At 36.1% G+C, this 20,960-nt stretch overlaps 2 protein-coding genes and 1 long non-coding RNA gene across 4 annotated transcripts; 2 read left to right on the plus strand and 1 right to left on the minus strand.

The window, feature by feature from the left end:
• The first annotated feature begins 683 nt into the window (after positions 1–683).
• LOC126631033 (kinesin-like protein KIN-8B) lies at positions 684–6,612 on the plus strand. The gene is made up of 14 exons (XM_050301194.1): positions 684–1,085; positions 1,185–1,256; positions 1,346–1,462; positions 1,618–1,706; positions 2,019–2,163; positions 2,259–2,354; positions 2,576–2,667; positions 3,201–3,449; positions 3,537–3,687; positions 4,108–4,170; positions 4,253–4,489; positions 4,849–4,953; positions 5,049–5,162; positions 5,455–6,612. Exons 1-14 carry the CDS (start codon positions 1,038–1,040, stop codon positions 6,013–6,015), a joined length of 2,139 nt encoding a protein of 712 aa, XP_050157151.1. The 5' UTR covers positions 684–1,037; the 3' UTR covers positions 6,016–6,612.
• A 2,991-nt stretch (positions 6,613–9,603) lies between these two features.
• On the minus strand, positions 9,604–10,054 carry LOC126623727 (uncharacterized). The gene is made up of 3 exons (XR_007623868.1): positions 9,960–10,054; positions 9,743–9,873; positions 9,604–9,675 (listed from the first exon to the last, which is right to left on the minus strand). It is a non-coding gene; the product is annotated as an uncharacterized LOC126623727 (long non-coding RNA).
• A 4,872-nt stretch (positions 10,055–14,926) lies between these two features.
• Positions 14,927–17,732, plus strand: LOC126626706 (COMPASS-like H3K4 histone methylase component WDR5A). Of its 2 annotated transcripts, none has more exons than XM_050296109.1 (2): positions 14,927–15,746; positions 16,064–16,206. In XM_050296109.1, exons 1-2 carry the CDS (start codon positions 15,078–15,080, stop codon positions 16,163–16,165), a joined length of 771 nt encoding a protein of 256 aa, XP_050152066.1. In that variant the 5' UTR covers positions 14,927–15,077; the 3' UTR covers positions 16,166–16,206. The 2 variants fall into 2 exon arrangements, with proteins under 2 accessions (XP_050152066.1, XP_050152057.1); XM_050296100.1 differs by lacking the exon at positions 16,064–16,206 and adding an exon at positions 16,739–17,732 and having other exon boundaries at positions 14,931–15,746.
• The last annotated feature ends 3,228 nt before the right edge of the window (positions 17,733–20,960 follow it).

Raw genomic sequence — 20,960 nt, forward strand, 5'->3', positions numbered from 1 at the left:
CATTGTTTACGCATTATCACGTTTTATGACTTCGTTGCCTTCTAGGTGTCGGCTAGCACAACTCGATTCATAGTCCTAGCGGACATTCCGGGTCGGGGTGTGTCAACAACGGTAACATTTCTGAATTTTAAAACTTTTTTTTATTTATAAAGGAGAATAATATCAACCGTTGATCTCAGATCCAACGGTTGATATTAAATAAGATTTTTTTTAATTTTTTTTACCGTTGCAAATCTGACGGTCCACATTTTCTTGCTGTTGAGATCCAACGAACCATGGGAAGCCACGTGGCTTCCCAACAGTAACAATTTGAAACTGCGCCGCGAGCCCCATTCGTTGAAAACATGTCGAGTGACGCGCCCCCACAGGCGGATGCAGTGCACCCGCCTGACAAAACAAAATAAAAAAAGGAACTGACACCTGGCTAACGTCAGCCTTGCGTCAAATAACCTTCAGGCTCCCGGACTGGCAATTTGTGACAGGCCTGATACTCAGGCCTGCCCTGTCCCTCGGGCTCCCACACGCTAGAGTCAATAGGCCGGGCTCTCGGGCCTGTTTGCTGGCCTGTCCCCCGAGCTCCAGCCAACGCTGGAAGTGCTCTCAAGTCTCATCTCATTTACCCGCGTTAATTGCCCTGACCGGTAACCAGCTGGTCCCATTTGTTACAATACGTTACATTACTAAGATACGTGGAGAGCAGCGAATCATTTCCCGTCTCATCTGACAGAGATTTTGTCATTTTCTCTCTCCTGCCCTCTCGACTGCCGAAACGAGCCTTTGAGTCGTTCGTCCCACGTCTTCCCGCTCTTGGATTCTGCTTCGATTTCCGAAGAAAATGTCGTTTCCCTGAAATGTAGAGGAATTTTGAAGGAATCCGGAGCAAATGCGATTTCAAAAGCTTAATGAATTTTTTTAATTTTTTGAATTGTGGAAAACTAACACTCAGAAATTCAGCTGAGTTGACCTGCTCCGACTGTTAGGGTTTAGGGTTTTGGTGGTGGTGGTGGTGGCGGAAGATGAACCGATGTTGATCAAACATGCCTACCATTAGAGCTCCGGCGACGAAGAAAACTACAACACTCACGGTTAGTATTTGCTGCTGTGTAGATTTCACAGCATCACAGAAATTGCATTTGCCTTGTTTCAGCCTTCAGGTAATTGATTTCGAGCTCGCATTGCTGCAGGTTGCTGTGAAATGCAGGCCGTTGAGGCTGAGGGAGCGCGGTCGCGACATTGTTCGCGTGGTTGACAATAAGGTTTGGGCTGGCGTATACTTTGATTTGAATTTTATGTGAATTTGTGGAATCCGAATGATATTATTCGGAATTTGAAATTTTATTTGTAGGAGGTGCTTGTGTTAGATCCTGATCTGTCAAAGGACTACCTTGAACGAATACAGAACCGGACAAAGGAAAAAAAGTATTCTTTTGATCATGTGTTCGATCCGGTTTCTTCTAATTTGGTACATCAAATACCGAATCTTATGCTTTTTTATTCCTCATGATTTGTTATGGTGTATATATCTGCTTGAAACACTTGATTCGGTATGGTTTCTTATATTTTTTTTGGTTGCTTGTATTTAAAGTATATGTCTTGACAATGTTTGAATATATCCAGGATGTCTACACAAAATGCATATCTTCCGTGATATCTGGGGTTGTTCACGGCCTCAATGCAACTGTGTTTGTATATGGTTCTACCGGGAGGTACTAAACCGATGTATTCTTGTTTTTTTTTTCTTTTTTTTCACCTCTCAAGTTCTCAAGGTTTTGATTGACTTTACCAAGTGAGGCAATTTTCATTTATGCAACTCAGTCGTTCACCCTCACTAAACCCTAGTCCTTGGAGTATGTATTTCAGTTCTGAGGTCAATGTATAGATGTGCAAATTAAAAAGAACTGTATAAGTAAAGTCGTCATGCTTTATTTTCAGTATATGATCTCACCATTCATAATTTGCATTGTCCATTACTTAATATTCTCCAGAATGTCTTGAACTTTGTCACTTTACTTTTTCAGTGGTAAAACTTATACGATGGTTGGGACACAAGATGATCCAGGACTTATGGTTCTCAGTCTGCATACGATTTTTGATCTAATAAAGAAGGACAAGAACTCTGCTGAATTTGAAGTTACCTGTTCATATCTTGAAGTCTACAATGAGGTGGGACATGCAATTTATTAAGAAATTAAATTCATTAACAGTGCCTGTGTTCTTTTTGTAAAAATTGTTTCGTATTTTATTTCCACAATATTTAGGTCATCTATGATTTGCTTGAAAAGTCATCTGGCCATTTGGAACTCAGAGAGGACCCAGAGCAAGGAGTAATTGTTGCTGGGCTGAGGTGTATCAAGGTTGATACTTAGCCATCTGTTTGCATCTGGTTTGACTATCTGTGAATAATTGTCAATCTCTTTCCGTATTTTTATTTTTCCATTTTGTTAAAAGTAATTTGTTAGTTCTTTTGACTCTCTTTCTAGCACTAATATGAAAGTGATTCTTGAATTGGTCGAACCAATTATGTACTTTGGGAAGGGTTCTTACTCATCCTTTGTGACGTGTTTTACTTATTCAGGTACAATCAGCAGATAAGATTCTTGAACTCTTAAACTTGGGGAATAGCCGACGGAAAACTGAAAGCACAGAGGCTAATGCAACATCTTCTCGGTAGGTTGAATTCATTTGTGTGCTGTGGACATACCATTATCGTTGTTGTCCATTTGAGTTTTAAACTTTTAATCATGCTTAGGACAATAGGCTGTACATAGAAACCACTCATTTTCCAATTTCATATGCCTAAACCTTCTATTACAGATTCTACCATACCTTAGATACCAACAACTGTATAGCTTTATTAGGTTTAGGTGCCTGTTCAATAGGTTCTGTGAATTCTTCTGTTGTCAGATGTCTTGGTTATACTTGCGTATGATTCGTTTCAAACAGAAATTCACAATTCAACTATTAAAATGTACTACATCAAATAGAAAAATTCTGTGTGGAGTTTATTTTCAAAAGTTGAGAATATTTTACAATTGAATGCAGATCACAGAAGTTACAATACTAGTAACAAGCATTTAAAGTAATAGGTGCTATCGTTTTTTTCATAGTTCCACCAAAACCAGCAAAACCACACTACATTTTGAAAGTAAAGTGTAACCGTGTAACCTTAATTTTCATACAAAGTTTTTCCTGTTTACCAGATCACATGCAGTGCTGGAAATAAAAGTAAAAAGGAAACAGAGAAACAAGTATCGTAATCAAGTAATGCGAGGAAAACTCGCACTTGTGGATCTTGCTGGTAGCGAACGAGCTTCGGAAACAAACAGTGGAGGCCAAAAGTTAAGGGATGGAGCAAATATTAACCGATCACTTCTTGCTTTAGCAAACTGCATAAATGCACTTGGGAAACAGAAAAAGAAGGGTCTTGCTTATGTTCCTTACCGTAATAGGTATATGATTGTAATTTTTATCCTGAAGTCCTCCCTGCTGCTGTAGTTAGCTTCCTGCTACTGTAGTTAATGTTATTAGTTTTGCAGCAAATTGACACGAATACTTAAAGATGGTTTGAGTGGCAATTCTCAAACTATCATGGTTGCTACTGTAACCCCTTTGGACAGTCAATATCATCACACTGTGAATACCTTGAAATATGCTGATCGAGCAAAGGAGATAAAGACACACATCCAGGTGAGAGCCAAATATGCATGAAGGCATTCAATTTGGATCATCAAAACATGATTAAGTAGTAGTCCATTTCGACATTGAAGACAATTAATATTCAGTTTTCATTCTGAGATTGATTAATCTACTAATCTGTCATGATCTCAATTGTAGTACGCTATTAAGAAATTAAGAACTTCAAAAAGGCATTGTGGTTTAGCTTTCCACTTATGTTGCATACTAGCATGTGGTTCTTTGTTGAGTGATTTGTCTATGCTGCATATTGCCTTTGTCGAACTACCAATTTTGTCTTCATATGGGTTTCTTCTATGCACGAATTTGTCGGATTTGCAGAAAATTTCTTTTCTTGTAATCGTGTATCACTGGCTAGACTTGTACTTTTATATATGCACTGAAATTCTAAGAACAATGATGTTTAATTCACAGAAAAACATTGGCACTATTGATACCCATGTATCAGACTACCAACAAATGATTGACAGTCTTCAGGTAAGTGGTTGAATTGGTTTCATCTATAAGATTTTATTTACAACTTTTATTTTCTTGGAAGATAACCTATTTCGGACTGCAGATTGAGGTTTGTCAATTGAGAGAAGAACTAGCTGAAAAGGAATCACAGCTAAGTGTCAAACCTGTTGAAAAGGCTGCAGACGATGAACTTTCGTGGTTGAATATTTTGAGCCATGAAACCAGTGAAAATGTTCAGGAAAGGATAAACTTACAGAAGGCATCATTTGAGCTTGAGGAAACCAATCTTCGTAACCGGATTGAACTCCAACATCTTGATGATGCTATAGCAAAACAACAGGTTAGAAGGTCCCGCATACAATGCAGTTTTATTGAAAAGAGTTTGCATTCTGCACATTGTCTTGTAGCGCCCACAATTCATCTCAATTAAATTAGTTCAGATTTTTTGCTCAGAATAAAAGCCATGACATTCCCGAGAAACGACTTTGTTATGGACTATAATTCCTTTTCGTTCCCACTTTTCTTGTTTTGTAAAGAGGTTTTGTAGCTTCAACCAGATCTGGAGATGAAATAATGTTAACTTTCTTGCATTTATTTACTTTATTGGGGAACTGAATATGATATGATTATTGAAAATTTTTGAGATAAATTTTTTCTGATAATATAAACTAATTCTTGAGTACCTTTACTGTGTTACAGGCTATTGGAAACGATGGTGAAATTTTAGATGCCATGAGAACGAGGCGACAAGTTATTTTGGATAACATCCGGGACAATGATGAAGCTGGTGTTAATTACCATATGGTAATATCTCAGCTGTAATCAAACTCACAAAAAAAAAATACAACTTTTATCAGCTTTTGATTTTATTGCCAAGTTGCCAACTCTACTTTTTGTAGGAAATCGAAGAAAATGAGAAGCATCGATGCAATCTTCAAAATATGATTGAGGAGGCCATTGGTAACAATGGAAATAAAACGTACTTGCGTATTCTTAGTCAATACAGGCTCTTGGTGAGTTGATTAAACCCAGACTGAATATACATATACTGGACAAAATAAATTAGGAAATGACTGTTTTGAGTTGAATATGCATTTATTTGAAACTCTTGACCAAAAAAAACTTGAGCAAGATCATTGACATATATTTTATGTTCTCTCGAGAAAAATGCTTATCTAATGCCAATGACAGAAGTTTTCATAAGATATTACCATATTTAATATATTCTACAGCTCAATTTCTTATTTTTGCATATTTGTGGTAAACTTTCTGTTAGGCGTAACAGTTTTACTTCGATTAATATAGGGAATGGCGAATACTGAGCTTCAGTTTGAAATGGCAATGAGGGATCAAGTGATTAACAACCAACGGGAAGCACTGCTAAACATGTGGGACTTGCTTATGGGGTTAGGACTTGATGAGAGACAGATCATGGACCTTGCATCTAAGAAGGGAATAACAATAGAAGAAGACTCTACAATGACACCCCATCTGGGGCTTTCTGCTAAGGAGCAATCACCAGATTTGGAATCTGGAAAATATTCTTCTTTAGGTCCTTGTCGTGGCATGGGGCATATGTATTCTAGATCGTCTTCCACCTTTCAGCACTCTCAAGAGTTAGGTCCGAGATCATTGCCCCGGGGGCATTTGGATTTGACTGAGTCTTTTTGCAGAGAGGAACACCACAGTTCGTATTACTTACTGTCACATGATCAGTTTCCTTCAGCCTGTATGAGTATGAGGACAAGTAGTGAGCACTGGGTTGGTGGAAGGTCAAGTCCGTGGTTTGGAACTATCAATAAACATCCTCAAGATTTGCAAAAATCATATCCAGTGACAGAGAACTCAAGCTTCAGCAGATGGTAAAATCTGTATACCAGCGTCTTCTTTCGGTGTTGATTTTACCAAGCAGAACAAGGTATTTGCAATGATTGTACTGGTGGAGTGCTAGTTTTGAGGCTACATCTGTACAGCGGTCCTCCTGATGTAACGAGTAGCAGCCAAGTAGATTTGTATGTAGGCCACAGTGGTACAATTCAAGGTACGCGTATAACCCATTCAACTGCTCAGATTTATCCCACGTTCTGTACAGGGCCAATTTCTTTTGGTTCCAGATAACCCTGATGCACAGGCCTCCCTTCTAATCTTCGGTAGCATTGTTGTAATTAGTTTTTACCCCTTCTCTAACCTTATCGTTCTTTGTTCGCTATCTTGTTCCCCACATGTAAGTGTGTTGTAGTGTTACGGTCTCTGTGAGGTTAACTTGGCAAGTAGTTTTACTGACTGTATGCAAAGAGGGGGGTTTTTGGATAGGAGGAAGAAGAGAAATGCAAGGGGTTGGTTAAAAGAGGTACGCCTAGTCTTCTGAAACTCCGCCTCGCGGAATATAGTGCTAGTGCTGTGTACATATGTTATCAAACTTATTACAACTTTCCTGTGTGTTAATTGTTTCATTTCTTTGAAGTTGTAAGTATTTGTCTCTTTCGCTTCGAGCACCAACCTAGAACTAAAAGAACAAAGCAACAAATTCTTAAACAAAAGCAAGGCAAAAAAACGAGTTTATAACTCAAATTTCAATATGATAATTCAAATAACTTTCACATGTGCTCTTTCGTTATTTGTTGTAGAAAATTTCGAGTTTATAGTAACGATACAAAATTAACAATATAATAATCAAACTTTGGCGGCACAACTATTCAAATTGATGATGTCACGATCGTATAATTGATAACATACGAAAAACATGATCATTATGAACAATTTTTTCCAACATAAAATGTGTAAAAGTATTTACATATCTTCACTTTTATAAGTAGAACTGTTTAATTTCTTATTCTTATAATGAGTTGTTCATTCAGATAATTAATCGATTTTCAATTCAAGTAACTTTTTTTAATAGTGCTAATCTTCAAATACAACTGAAAAAAAATTAAACGGTTTGAAGATGAAACCACACACATATACACTGTAAAAATATATTATATATATATATATATATATGGAAGATTGAAGTTTGAGAGAGATGTGAAAAACAGAGAGAAAGAACATGAAATAGGTTTAAAATTTTAATGTTTAAAATTTAAAAATGAGAGAAATGCTATGATGACATGTGAATGAGCAAAGAAAAAAAAACAACAAAATTTGTCTTTTGCGAAATTAAATTACAGCTCATAATTTTATTTCATAATAGAAGATGAAATTGTTTTTTCAACCCTATTTGTTTGTTAAGAGAGTTTTGTTAATAGATAGTTTACAAATTTGCATTCCCTTTCGCCCTTAGAACATATTTAAAAGAAATGTCAAATTTTAAAAATCAAAATGATATTTGATGGCTTATATGGCAATTTGACATTTTGTACAATTTTTTATTTTTATTTATTTATTCTTAAAAAAGGGGACGATTGGTGTCAAGTCACGATTATCCACCTCTTCAGAGCCCAAAGAGGCTATGGAGAATTTCACCATGACCTGGCCACAATCAAGTAAACTTACTAGCTTGAAGCATCTAGAACCTCCAAATATATTAAATACTAAGATAATGCTAGAGAGACTAAATTCATAAACATATACTTAAAGTACTACTTACAATTAGTCTTGGGAAACGATCTCCTCCGGATCCATATATATTAAGCCTGCTGAGAATGCGATCCTAGCCGTTGAAATTCGATCCAAATGTTACAATTATTATAACTTTTAGAGGGTCTTCTATTTGTAATTATTAGATCAAATTTCAACGATACAGATCGCTTGCTCAGCATACTCAATTTTATTGGATCCGAAGGGGATCCGGTTCCTTACCCTTGGATTTGTAATTCACTGTAGGAAAAGGATCCGTAACTCACTCTTGACCAAGGAAGAAAATATCGGTAATATCGGAAATATCGGTAGTCCGAAAACACGGAAATATCGATGGAAATATCGGTAAAATATCGATATCGATAAAAATTACATGGAAACCACGGAAATTGTAAGAAAAACTTGGAAATTTTTATTGAAACTTTGTAGGATGTTTATTTAGTCAATTATCTATTAGTTTATCACAAAAATTGGAAGGAAATGCATTGCATGATGGATTTAACATTATCAAGTTAATTATATAGCGATCTGACAAATATTGTGAGTGTAGAAAATATGTAGTAATTAATGAAAGAAGTCTAAACACACCATAATCATTTATATATAATGAATTAGTACAATATTTTACACTTTAGTACCACATAGAGTTCCTATGAGGTTCAAATTTTTCACTATCTTCATCATCTCTATGTGTAGAATGAGTGTATTGTGAAGAGTAGTTATCAAATGATAAATCCCCAAAATAGTTTTGCATGTAATTGTTAATATGCCACCCATATGGATCCGAGATTGGTTGAGGTTGTCCATAAGAAAAATCATTTGAAGATTGAGGCTGGGATTGTTTCCATGAGTCGCTCGATTCCATCCCAACCGGAATAGGATATGAAGGGTAGGGAAATGGTTGGTTATGAGTATAACCATAGTTACTACTTCCCAATCCAATAGAGTCTGAAGTTCTAGATAACGAGTCATCTTCTTGACTTGACAAAATCCCCTTGCCTCTTTCTCTGCGAGTATAGTCATTCCCTATGGCACCAATTCCTGGTCCTGCCCGTCTACTGCCATGGTCATCATCCTGTGTTGCATGCGTGAAGTTTGCCTCACCAGTGAAGGGGCTCATATATCCGGGAGATGGTGGTCCATAATAGTTTCCATATCCACCACCACTACCTCCAGCTCCACTACCTCCAGCTTCACTATGTCCTTCATCATTCCCACCTCCGGTGGTAGGTGAGTCTCCTGATCTTGTACTAGAGCTATCATTAGTATCAGCACGATGTTGTGGTTGTGTAGGATTGGAAGAATGTGGAATTCCAGTGTTTCTTGGTCTTGGGTGCAAAAGTTCTTCGAAAGAGTCAGAGCTGCTAGATCCCACCTCCTCCTCTAATACTCTTTCTACATTTATCCCTTCATTACGTGCTTCTTCAGCAACTCTGGGAGCTGGGTTGCCTTCATCATCATCTAAATGAAGAGGTCTAATCCATTGAAAAAGTTGGTTACCCTCCGTATCATCATCTTCACCAACAATATCAAACACATCTAGTGGGTCACCACGGTCGACATGATCGATTTCTGCTTCCTTATCTCGAATTTGAAGCTTCATGTTGTAGTAGCAATAAACTAATTTTTCCAAGCTACTATGAGCCAACTTATTTCTTTGCTTTGTGTGTATGAGTGCAAATGTGCTCCAATTTCTTTCACAAGCAGATGAGGAAGTTGTTTGTGATAATACTTTTATTGCTAACTTTCTCACAGTTGGTGCATCGGTCCCATACATGATCCACCATTCAGCTACAATGAAAAATAATGTTGATAAGCCTAATAACTCCAACAAATTCTATTATAAACTTATAGTGAAATATGTTTATACTCATTAAGAGACATATTTGTTCGAGCAGCAACTGATGTTGGTTCTCCAAATGTTCTTCTTGCATCTTTAAACCATGTTAGCTGAATACAATAAATTGTGTTAGTTTAATCCAACAAAGTAATTATTATAATTTAAGTAATTGTGTACCTCATTTCCAAATTGGCCAACTGCTGGTGATGCAGGGTCTAATTTAGAGTATACATTATGTACAGCACGTATAAGGTCACCATCATCTCCAACACCGGGTCTGTATTGGTATCGGGGATTCAAATAATATGCTATTCAAAGAAACACATACTCTAATAAGAGAAATAATACTTATGCAACTAAAGAAATGAATTGCAAATTATGACATAATTTATACCTGCTGCATGCAAATCGTGGTATAATGTTTTATACCATCGGTCTTCAATTATTTTTATGACCCACCTTGCACCATGTTTTCTTTCCAATTCATCCTTCACTACACGCATCAACTCATATATTGCCCCCATAGTAGGATACACTTCTGTGTCAACGATCCGTAAAACTTTGTTAAGAGGTTCAAACACTTGACACACATGTTCTGTTTGAGTCCAAAAAGCATGATCAAGCACTATACTTTTCACCATACGACCTGTATTTGAGCGGCTGAAATTGTGGTTGGCCCAATCGTCACTAGTGAATAGTTGCTTCAACCCTGCTTTCTTCTTGAGTAGGCTGTTTAATGCAATATAGTTGGTGGCGAATCGAGTGGTAGCTGGACGAATAATTTCTCCTCTGCAAAATTCACGCATCTTTGCCAACAACCAACCGTGATTGTAAATATAATTTGTGATCGTTCTAGCTCTTTTGACCACAGTAGCAACATTCTCTCTCTTCCCCATTGCCTCAAACATGAGATCAATACAATGTGCTGCACATGATGTCCAAAACACATTATGATGCTTCATTAACTTTTTTCCAGCTTTGACAAATGCAGAACCGTTGTCGGTCACGACTTGGACAACATTATGCTCTCCCACCTCCATGATTACATCCCTCAATAATTTGTAAATATACTTGTAATTCTTTATATGGTCTGAAGCATCAACAGACTTCAAAAAAATTGTCTTTCCCTTGGAGTATACCATGAAGTTGATGATAGATAATCTGGTCGGGCCGGTCCATCCGTCACACATGATTGTGCAACCATTAGTTTCCCACTTTGACCTCAACTTGTTAACATACTCGCCAATGTCTTTATACTCCATATCCAAATATTTGTTTCTTATCTCATAGGGAGTGGGAGGTTGTACTCCAACACCGGCCTGTTGACATCCCACTACCATATTTTTGAAATGATATGATGATGCCTTCGCAGCAGGGACATTTTCATAGATAAAGAACTTGCTAATTAGACGCCCCATTCCCTCCTTCACATTACCTCCCTTGAAATAACTCCAAACACTTTTTTGACGTGCGTTGGATGACTTATATAAACTTGGGGCTATTGGTGGTGTTGGTTGTGATTCTCTAAGACTGCCTCCCCGTCTCATTTGTGCACCACCACTTGTCCCGGAACCTTGTCCCCTATTAGGAATTTTATGAAGGTGTTCTCTTTCCCATGCTGACTGTTTGGAGGCACATAATGCTTGTTTCAAACTGCGTCGTTCGTCAGGTCCCATGTCATCATCACATTCGTCCTCATCGTCATCATCATCACTGTCAACCGCTTGGCCATAGACTTCTCCCCGTAGCCCAGCTCGAATATTTTCCATTCCCTGTGTTATCTTTTCCTTCTGCTGTTTTTTATTTTTTAATAATGTGCTTATGAATGCCTTCACTTCTGGGGGGACATTATCGCATCGTTGGACATTTTTTGATGGATCTAATCCACTAAGATGATACTTCAGTCGTGTCACTCCGCCACTCTTCATTACCCGACCACAATATTTGCAAATTGTGCCATGTTTGTTTTCGTCTATTGGGTCTCCATGTTCCCAAGCTGGATCACGTTTACTGGACATCTTAAACGTACCTATATTTATTTTTCATGAAAATTAGACAATTATTTTTTGATAAAAATAAGAGAACCTAAATAATAAAGTTATTCTACAGAAGAATTAAATACAAAGTAAAGAAAATGATTGTAAAAATTTAAGTAATTATACAAATAATATGGAATAATAAAACCTAATATTAATGAATAATAATCCAATTTGATAATAATTCAATTTAATGAATAATAATCCAATTTGATAAAAAAAAAATCCTAATATAAAACATGGTGATGAATAATAATCCAATTTGATAATAATCCAATTTAATGAATAATAATCCAATTTGATAATAATCCAATTTAATGAATAATCCACCAATTTGATAAAAAAATAATCCTAATATAAAACATGGTGATGAATAATAATCCAATTTGATAATAATAATCCAATTTGATAATAATCCAATTTAATGAATAATCCACCAATTTGATAAAAAAAATAATCCTAATATAAAACATGGTGATGAATAATAATCCAATTTAATGAATAATAATCCAATTTGATAATAATCCAATTTAATGAATAATCCACCAATTTGATAAAAAAATAATCCTAATATAAAACATGGTGGTGAATAATAATCCAATTTGATAATAATAATCCAATTTGATAATAATCCAATTTAATGAATAATCCACCAATTTGATAAAAAAAATAATCCTAATATAAAACATGGTGATGAATAATAATCCAATTTAATGAATAATAATCCAATTTGATAATAATCCAATTTAATGAATAATCCACCAATTTGATAAAAAAATAATCCTAATATAAAACATGGTGATGAATAATAATCCAATTTGATAATAATAATCCAATTTGATAATAATCCAATTTAATGAATAATCCACCAATTTGATAAAAAAATAATCCTAATATAAAACATGGTGATTAATAATAATAATCCAATTTAATGAATAATAATCCAATTTGATAATAATCCAATTTAATGAATAATCCACCAATTTGATAAAAAAATTTCCTAATATAAAAGAATAATAATCCAATTTGATAATAAAAAAACCTAATATTAATGAATAATAATCCAATTTGATAATAAAAAAAATCTAATATTAAAGAATAATAATCCAATTTGATAATAAAAAAAACCTAATATTAATGAATAATAATCCAATTTGATAATGAAAATGGTAAGGGAAATAAAATAATAAATAATATTAAACATATTAAAATTATCCTAGGGAATAATTATACAACATTACTTAATTACTTAAAAAAATTAACATTAACATTACTTAATTACTTACAAAAATTAACATGCAAGTATTAATTACTTAAAAAGATTAACATACGAGTCCACACAAATTTATTTGTTGTTGTATAAATTACAATAATATAAATTTAAGTTTGTAAACTTACCTTAAATATGGAAGCCTTTGTGTTCAAGCTTTGGAATGGATCTGGAATGACTTTGAAAATGGTAAGGGAAATAAAATAATAAATAACATTAAACATATTAAAATTATCCTAGGGAATAATTATACAACATTACTTAATTACTTAAAAAAATTAACATGTAATTGTTAACATTACTTAATTACTTACAAAAATTAACATGCAAGTATTAATTACTTAAAAAAATTAACATATGAGTCCACACAAATTTATTTGTTGTTGTATAAATTACAATAATATAAATTTAAGTTTGTAAACTTACCTTAAATATGGAAGCCTTTGTGTTCAAGCTTTGGAAAGGATCTGGAATGGTTTTGAAAATGGTATGGGAAGAAGAAGAAACGAAAATTCTGTGAATGCCTCTGATACTCCACTGGGTGAAAGAATGTAAGTATATAACAGACATTGACACTGTTTTGCATGTGAAAGACTCTTACTGACTGTCACACGATTTCATTATGAAAGCAGTATTATTTGTTGTCCATGTTCTGAAATTGCAAAAAGTTATTTGTATCATTGGATCAGAGAGCTAGAGATTGGTTTTGAATTATTTGGTTTTGAATAATTTGGAGCATTGGATGCTTTTTTTTTCTTACACGCCACCACACAGACAGTCAAAAAGAGTGAAGAACTCACACTCCACCACACACACACTTCGAGACCCCCCACACCACACCACACACGCACACCACACACGTACACCACACACGGAGCTCAGTCTCTCTCTCGATCATTCATTTCCCACTACCATATTCTCGAATCCTCTCAATCTCTCTCTTCTCTCTTCTCTCTCTCTCTGAGGTCTGAGCCTTCGTTCTCACTGAGAACTTCTCAGTCTTCTCCCTCCCTTCCCCCTTCTCCAGTTCTTCCACACACACACAGAGACATCATCTCTCGAATCTCGATCCATCTCTGGATCCTCCTCGTCCGTGTCTCCCTCTGCTCCTCCCATCTCACCCGCCCTAAACCCAGCCGTCGACACCACTCGATAACCGCCTTCTAAACCACCTTGATCCATGGAGATCGACCGGAAATCATCGTAGTCCCAGCCGTCGACACCACTGAGGAGCATGACGTTGTCCCAGCCGTCTTGGATTCGTGAGGAAGACGATGTTCCCAGGCTCCTACTTCTCTTCTTCTCGGCTTTTACTTTAAATTTTTGTACAGATTTCAATTTTTCTGCATGTTGCACCTTTGTTGTACTGAAATCGATTTTAGGGATTTAGGAATTAGGGTTTCTATTTTTGTACAGATTGCGATTTTTCTGCATGTTGCTTGATTTTTGTACTGAAATCGATTTTAGGGATTTAGGAATTAGGGATTCAGTTCATTTGCTTTGAATTCGAATTTGGGGACTTAGGGATTCGGTTAATTTGCTCCGGCGTTCTTCTCGGCTTGTAAATTACAATTTTTGTACAGATTGCGATTTTTCTGCATGTTGATTTTTGTACTGAAATCGATTTTAGGGATTCCTGTATTGTAGATTCAGTTCATTTGCTTTGAATTAGAATTTGGGGATTTAGGGGTTCGGATTATTTGCTCCGGCTTTGTTCTCCGATGAGTCCATACAAAATATCGCGATAGTTTCGAAAATATCGCGATATTATCGATAATATCGCGATATTCTGCCGAAAACAAGTTGGATAGTTAATAAAATATCGGGGTCCCAAAAAAACGATAATATCGACGATATTTCGCCGATATTATCAATATTTTCTTCACTGCTCTTGACAGATTTGACGACTTGGAGAAAATTCCAAAATGTAAAAGTATTTAAAAAGCTAAACTTCCAAGAGGGGTTGTCTCGCAGAAAAGGAAAACTTCGGAGAGGTGTTGATCAAAAGGACAAAATATAATAAATTAAAGAGAATAAAAACGGGTGGCACGCCAGCAGACTTGTTTAGAAGAAATTTTTACCTTTGACAGGAACCATCCGCATGAGCACTTGAGCTATATATATGCTGTTATCCCTCCGAAAATCCTAAAACCCCGGAAAACCCAAACCCCCCAAAATCAGCAACCTAGACCAAATCAAATCGCCAATGTCGAAGGAACCATCCAAGACCTTCAAACCCTACACCCTCTGCGAAACCTTAACGGGCCACAAGAGCGCCATCTCCGGTGTCAAATTCTCCTCCGACGGCCGCCTCCTCGGTTCCGCTTCCGCCGACAAGACCATCCGCACCTACTCCCTTTCCTTCCCCGATGACTCCTCCACTCCCACCCTCTCCGCCGCCCAGACCTTCGAAGGCCACTCCCAGGGCGTCTCCGATCTCGCCTTCTCCGCCGACTCTCGCTTCATGGTCTCCGCCTCCGACGACAAGACCCTCCGCCTCTGGGACGTCGCCACCGGCCAAACCATCAAGACCCTCCATGGCCACACCAACTACGTCTTCTGCGCCAACTTCAACCCTCAGTCCAATATGGTCGTCTCCGGTTCCTTCGACGAAACGGTGCGTATTTGGGATGTCAAGACCGGGAAATGCTTGAAGGTTTTGCCGGCTCACTCCGACCCTGTCACCGCCGTTGATTTCAATCGGGATGGCTCGGTTATCGTCTCGAGCAGCTACGATGGGTTGTGCAGGACCTGGGATGCCTCCACTGGCCACTGCACCAAGACATTGATTGACGATGAGAATCCTCCGGTTTCGTTTGTTAAGTTTGCGCCTAATGGAAAGTACATTCTTGTTGGCACTTTGGATGACACTCTGGTAAAATCCCAATCCCCATTTCTTCTTGTTTTTCGTAATTTATGATTATCGTGTTTAATTTGAATGGCTTTGTTTGAATTCGCTATCGATGCTCATTGAGAGCTTCAAAATTCATGGTGGTGGAGGCTAAATACTGATTAGAACTCTGTTAATTGGGTAGTGGAAAGTAGACGTTAGGAGGGGACTCATGACAAAATATTAATTCCGTCCTACTTGTTCTTACTCAAGTTTCCAACCTTTTCGTATGATGTTATTTATTTATAGGTGAAATGCCTGATAATTGGTTCTGAAACATCTGAGCTAGTTCTTTCGGCCAGGTTTATCTGTTGATGCCACATTTGACACATTGCTTTCAGCATCCGACAGATCGGGCTTTACTGCTTTTTGCGCGCTTTTTTGAACAATGCAGCTTGAACTAGATTGTAGGTTCAATAATTTTCCTTGGAAAACTGATTTAGGGCATATGGGTATTTCCTGTGGTAAATTTCTGGTACATTTCTGGTACTTTTTGGTTTTCTGTCCATTTCCTTTTGCAATGTTTGGTATGTTCCCTGTGCATGATTTGAACACAAACAAGTGGGTTTATCCTTTGGTTATGATGTTGTATGCATGAAAGTACAATAGGGAGAACAATTGACTATGTTAAATCAATTTGATAGACTGGAACGGTTATTATTACATGCACATTCACCAACCTTTTTACTTTTTAGAGAGGGAGCGAGGAAGGGGGAGGCAAATGTTCCCGTCTCATGTCATCTCTTTCTTCTCTTACTTTTCCGAGAGGGAGTGAGGAAGGGGGAGGCAAATATTCCCATCTCATGTCATCTCTTTCTTCTCTACCCTTCCGGGCCTTCCCTCTCTCCTATATCTTCATTTTCTTGTATGAAACAAAAAAATAAAGAAGAAAAACGTGAGCAACTGAGCACTATATTCATTTTCCGGAAGTAATTATTGCATGCAGCTGATCTGGAATTTCTATCTTGTGTCTGCAGAGGCTCTGGAACTTTTCAACTGGGAAATGTCTAAAGACTTACACCGGTCACAAGAGCTCGAGATTCTGCATTTCTTCTGCATTTTCTGTGACAAATGGGATATACATTGTAAGTGGTTCTGAAGATAACTGTTTGTACTTGTGGGAATTGCAAAGCAGGAAGGTAGTTCAGAAATTGGAAGGTCACATTGACACTGTTATATCAGTATCATGTCACCCAACTAAGAACATAATTGCTTCTGGTGCACTTGGGAATGACAAGACAGTGAAGATCTGGACTCAGGAGAACTGATTCATTTCGGTTGTTGTAAATGATTGCATCTGTGGCACAGAGATTTGGACTTGAGGAGGGAGACTGATTTGTTGTATTACGAAGTTTGTCTGATTCCCCATGTTGCTCGACTCTTACATTCTTAACCTTTTATAGTAGTTATCTCATTGTATTTTAGAACTTTGCTTCTTAGATATCAGTTTAGGGTCAATTCTCTTAATTATAATTTAGGCATGTCTTGTAGTTGGTTGTTGTCTGGAGGACAAAAAGCTTTGTAACTCAAAACGACTCTCCTTCAATGCAGTCAGTGATGTTTCAAAATTGTTCATGTATGGTTTATCAGGGCTGGGAGAAATTGTGAAGCAGAGTATATACTCCAAGTCGTTGTGGTAAACAGAGATCAAAGTTTGGTCCAGACTCTTTTTGTGAGATGTCCAGGGTGTGCTGAATCTGAAAACTGTTGACGTAAGAGTGGTCTGCTTGGTGCTTGTGGACAGACAGAGATGTGTGGTATGAAAATACATGTTGGTTTCTCAATGCAGGTTTGTGAGCTTTTCTCCGAACTCTGAAAATGTCTCCGTCATCTTTAATGGTCTGATTTATATGTTCTTTAGTGTTGCATGTTAGCGCATGTTGCATATTGTACGGTAGTTTTCGGTTAATAGATGTCTGTTTGAATGCTATGTGGTGAACAGCATTGAATTGATTGATTAGCTTGATGCAAGTCCTGAATGTCTTGAGCAGCATCAACGTGGTTCCTTCCGATTTATTGATCTTCATTTTTGTCATGATAATGGTGGAAGATTGAACACTTTGTCGCGGACAGCGTTTCTGCTATAGTGCTGCATTGTCTCTATAATCATGCAGGGTCCAAAGACCTGGGGATATAGTAATGTCTTTTTAAAATGCGATCCTTTCTGTTGATCTTCTAACTCATGGGACACCTGCCATTTCTTTGTTTTTCGATCAATACGGCATTTTTGTGGCCAACACACTTTTTCTTGTGTTTTCGGTGACTTTTCTTTCTTAACGGAGCTCTGTACCAGAAGGCAAAAAGGAAGAGTGCAGAACGGAAGTGCGTTTAAGTAAGCATGTTGTTCATCTACTTGTTCCCAAAAACATAAACAGATTAAACTTTATGAATTTACGAAACGATCCTCCGAACATGCCTACGCATCTTCAGTATATGGGTGATACACACAGATTTGGATCCATAGAAGGGCAAGGTGGTCCCAAAGATCCTCTGGAGGCCGGAAAACACCTATGAAGGTTCTTCAGGGACCCTCCAAATGTTTCGATGGAGAGTCCGACCTACGTCTAGGGTTATATACGGGTTCCGTCCAACACTGTTTATTTTGTTAGACGACACATAGTTAGTTAAGTCAAAATTCGGGTGTATGATGCATCCATCGAGGAGACGTGAGGTTGCATAACCTTTCCCGCAAGGAAGAAGGCCCATGTTGACACTCTTGTTTTCTTGGTTCTTCCTCGTTGTTTCTTACTTCATCTTATTAATACTAGCATTTGCTTACACACTTTGTGTGTATGAACATATTATTTTAGAAAATGAGGAGAGGGGGAGAGAGACAACGTGGGAGGTTTTTGTTTTCGGTTTTTTTTTTTTTTTTTTTTTAATATTGGAGGTATTTTAACATCACCTGTAGGCGATGCTTTAATAAAAAAAACTGTAAAATTTGGACTTGTGAAATTTCATTATTGCCCATCAATTTTTTTTTTGTGTGATAGAAAATTAAGTAGTTTTTTGATCATCTTTTGGTTGACAAAGAGGGTTTCATTAATTAATAGAGATTAAATGGAATGGACCGTTTCACATAACATGACCCTCACCTAATATGGGCTAGCATTCCCAATGGACTTAAAAGTGATAAAGCCCAAGAAGTTGACCTTTTATTTAGATAAGATAATAGAGAAAATTTCTTATCATTATTGTAAGAACAACCAGTTTTATTTTCTTTCTCCATAAAGTATAGTAAAGCTTTATGACTTGGCTAAAAAAGACATTTAGGTAGACTTTGTAATAGGTAATGTTGTTTTTACCATGATTTATAAATAAAGAGTGTAATTTTTTAATTTCTCAATGTTCTTTTCGTCCAATTTTTTTTTAACTTTTTACATTAGGATCTCTGATGTCAAAATTCTGAATCAGCTACTGTATACACACATGCAATTGGGAAGGATACATTCATTGAATTCATGGCACACTGACACTGAGCTTTTGCACATGCATTTGGGAGATTAATGAATCATGACATACTATGTATTTGATTTGTTGTTCATGCTTATTTTTATATATTGATTCTTCTGCCTTTTGATTTTTATACATTGATTCTTATGTCATTTGATTTTATTGATTGATGATACACTTAACTTAATGGATCAGTATGCTTACTGCCATGAAATTGTGCACAAAGATTCTTAAATTATGCCATAAATTTCGCTCCATTGTGCTTTTGTTTTTGGATTCAATAGAAAAAGGGAAATTTGAAACATGTGACTGAATAAGAGCTAGTTAGCACTAGTACTACATTTTAATCGTTTTTTTTTTCTACTTATAAGTAAGAGATTTTAGCTCAAAACTACAATATTGGCGGATAAAAAAAATATTAAGAGTTGGTTTGTAACTCTACTACAATATTGTTTTGAGGAGCTTTCAGTGTAGTAACTAAAGAGAGGCTTATTATTGTTCAATATATATTTTCTCAGTTATAGTCATAGTCATATAGCTCAATTTCATATAGGAAAGTGATTTCCGTGCATTTTTTAAATCTTGTATTGTATAAATCACAGTAAAATTAAGTTAGAAATAAAGAGAGTATTCGAGAAGTAGAAAGACAAGTGTGCATAAATCGCTTCACATTACAAATATATGTATTAGGTTTGTGATAATGCGAGACATTTACTTGTTGTACCAACTGAGAGTTGTATACACATCAAACTGTAATACATCTTAGAAAGAATAACTACTCATCTCAAAAACTCATTTATAGAGAAAAAGAAAGACTACAATTTTAAATGATTACAAATGACTACTTATTCACAGTGAAGAATGGATGTTATTTATATGGGAACCTAGATTTTTGGTTTATAAATGTGAACCCTTTCGCATTAATTAGCAGTTTCGAATCCTAAAAGCTAGCTAATATATTTCCTAATTTCAAATACATGATTTCAACGGATAGTTTGTTACAGCAACGGCTCCATTATTTTCAACGGATAGAACTTTTTTTTTGTTATTCTTTTTTTTCTTCACATATAAATTAAGGCTAACGCTAGAGACACTAAATTTGTAAATAAGACTTTGTAAACTAAATGACATGAAAGTTGATGATTGAATTATTACTTAACCATTGATAAACATGCTTATTTTTATTGGTGACATATCATTTAGTTTGTAAATTTTATCTACAAATTTAGTCTCTCTAGCATCATCCTTAATATAAATATGACATAATTTTTCTTAAAGAACGTGTATCATTCACAAACTTCTCAATTTTTGTTTCATTTGCCAAATTTGTTATTTGTAACTATTTTTTTTTTTTTGTCTATTTCATCCTTTTCCACCAATGGTGGAAAAATCACAAAAAGACACAAATTACTCAATTGAGGAAGATGTAGCACTACGTTGAGCATGGATTGTGATTAGTGAAGATCCAATTGTTGGGAAAAATAAAGCTGGGACAACAATATTACTTTGTGTCGTTGTTTAAGAAAAAAATGTTGTACTTTGTGTTTAATTATTTTAGGTTGAAAAGTTTATAAAAAAAAGTGATGAAATTTAACATTGGTAGTTTAGACATAAACCAAAAACATAAATAAACCAATGGATGAGATTGAGATGAGATAACCTAATCCAACGGTGCATAAGTGATGCAATCTAACTTTGTTAGAATTTGGATTTTGTTTTATGTTGAAAAGCTCATAATTTTTTTTT

The sequence above is a fragment of the Malus sylvestris genome, chromosome 1 (assembly GCF_916048215.2).
Source record: "Malus sylvestris chromosome 1, drMalSylv7.2, whole genome shotgun sequence".
Classification (NCBI taxonomy): Eukaryota; Viridiplantae; Streptophyta; class Magnoliopsida; order Rosales; family Rosaceae; genus Malus; species Malus sylvestris.

Excerpts from the sequence above, each read along its gene's own strand:
- LOC126626706 (XM_050296100.1), top strand. The coding sequence starts at position 15,078 with ATGTCGAAGGAACCATCCAAGACCTTCAAACCCTACACCCTCTGCGAA. Across the intron at positions 15,747-16,738 it reads GCACTTTGGATGACACTCTG|AGGCTCTGGAACTTTTCAAC; the intron begins GTAAAATCCCAA and ends TTGTGTCTGCAG.
- LOC126631033 (XM_050301194.1), top strand. The coding sequence starts at position 1,038 with ATGCCTACCATTAGAGCTCCGGCGACGAAGAAAACTACAACACTCACG. Across the intron at positions 2,668-3,200 it reads GCTAATGCAACATCTTCTCG|ATCACATGCAGTGCTGGAAA; the intron begins GTAGGTTGAATT and ends CCTGTTTACCAG. Across the intron at positions 5,163-5,454 it reads TTAGTCAATACAGGCTCTTG|GGAATGGCGAATACTGAGCT; the intron begins GTGAGTTGATTA and ends CGATTAATATAG.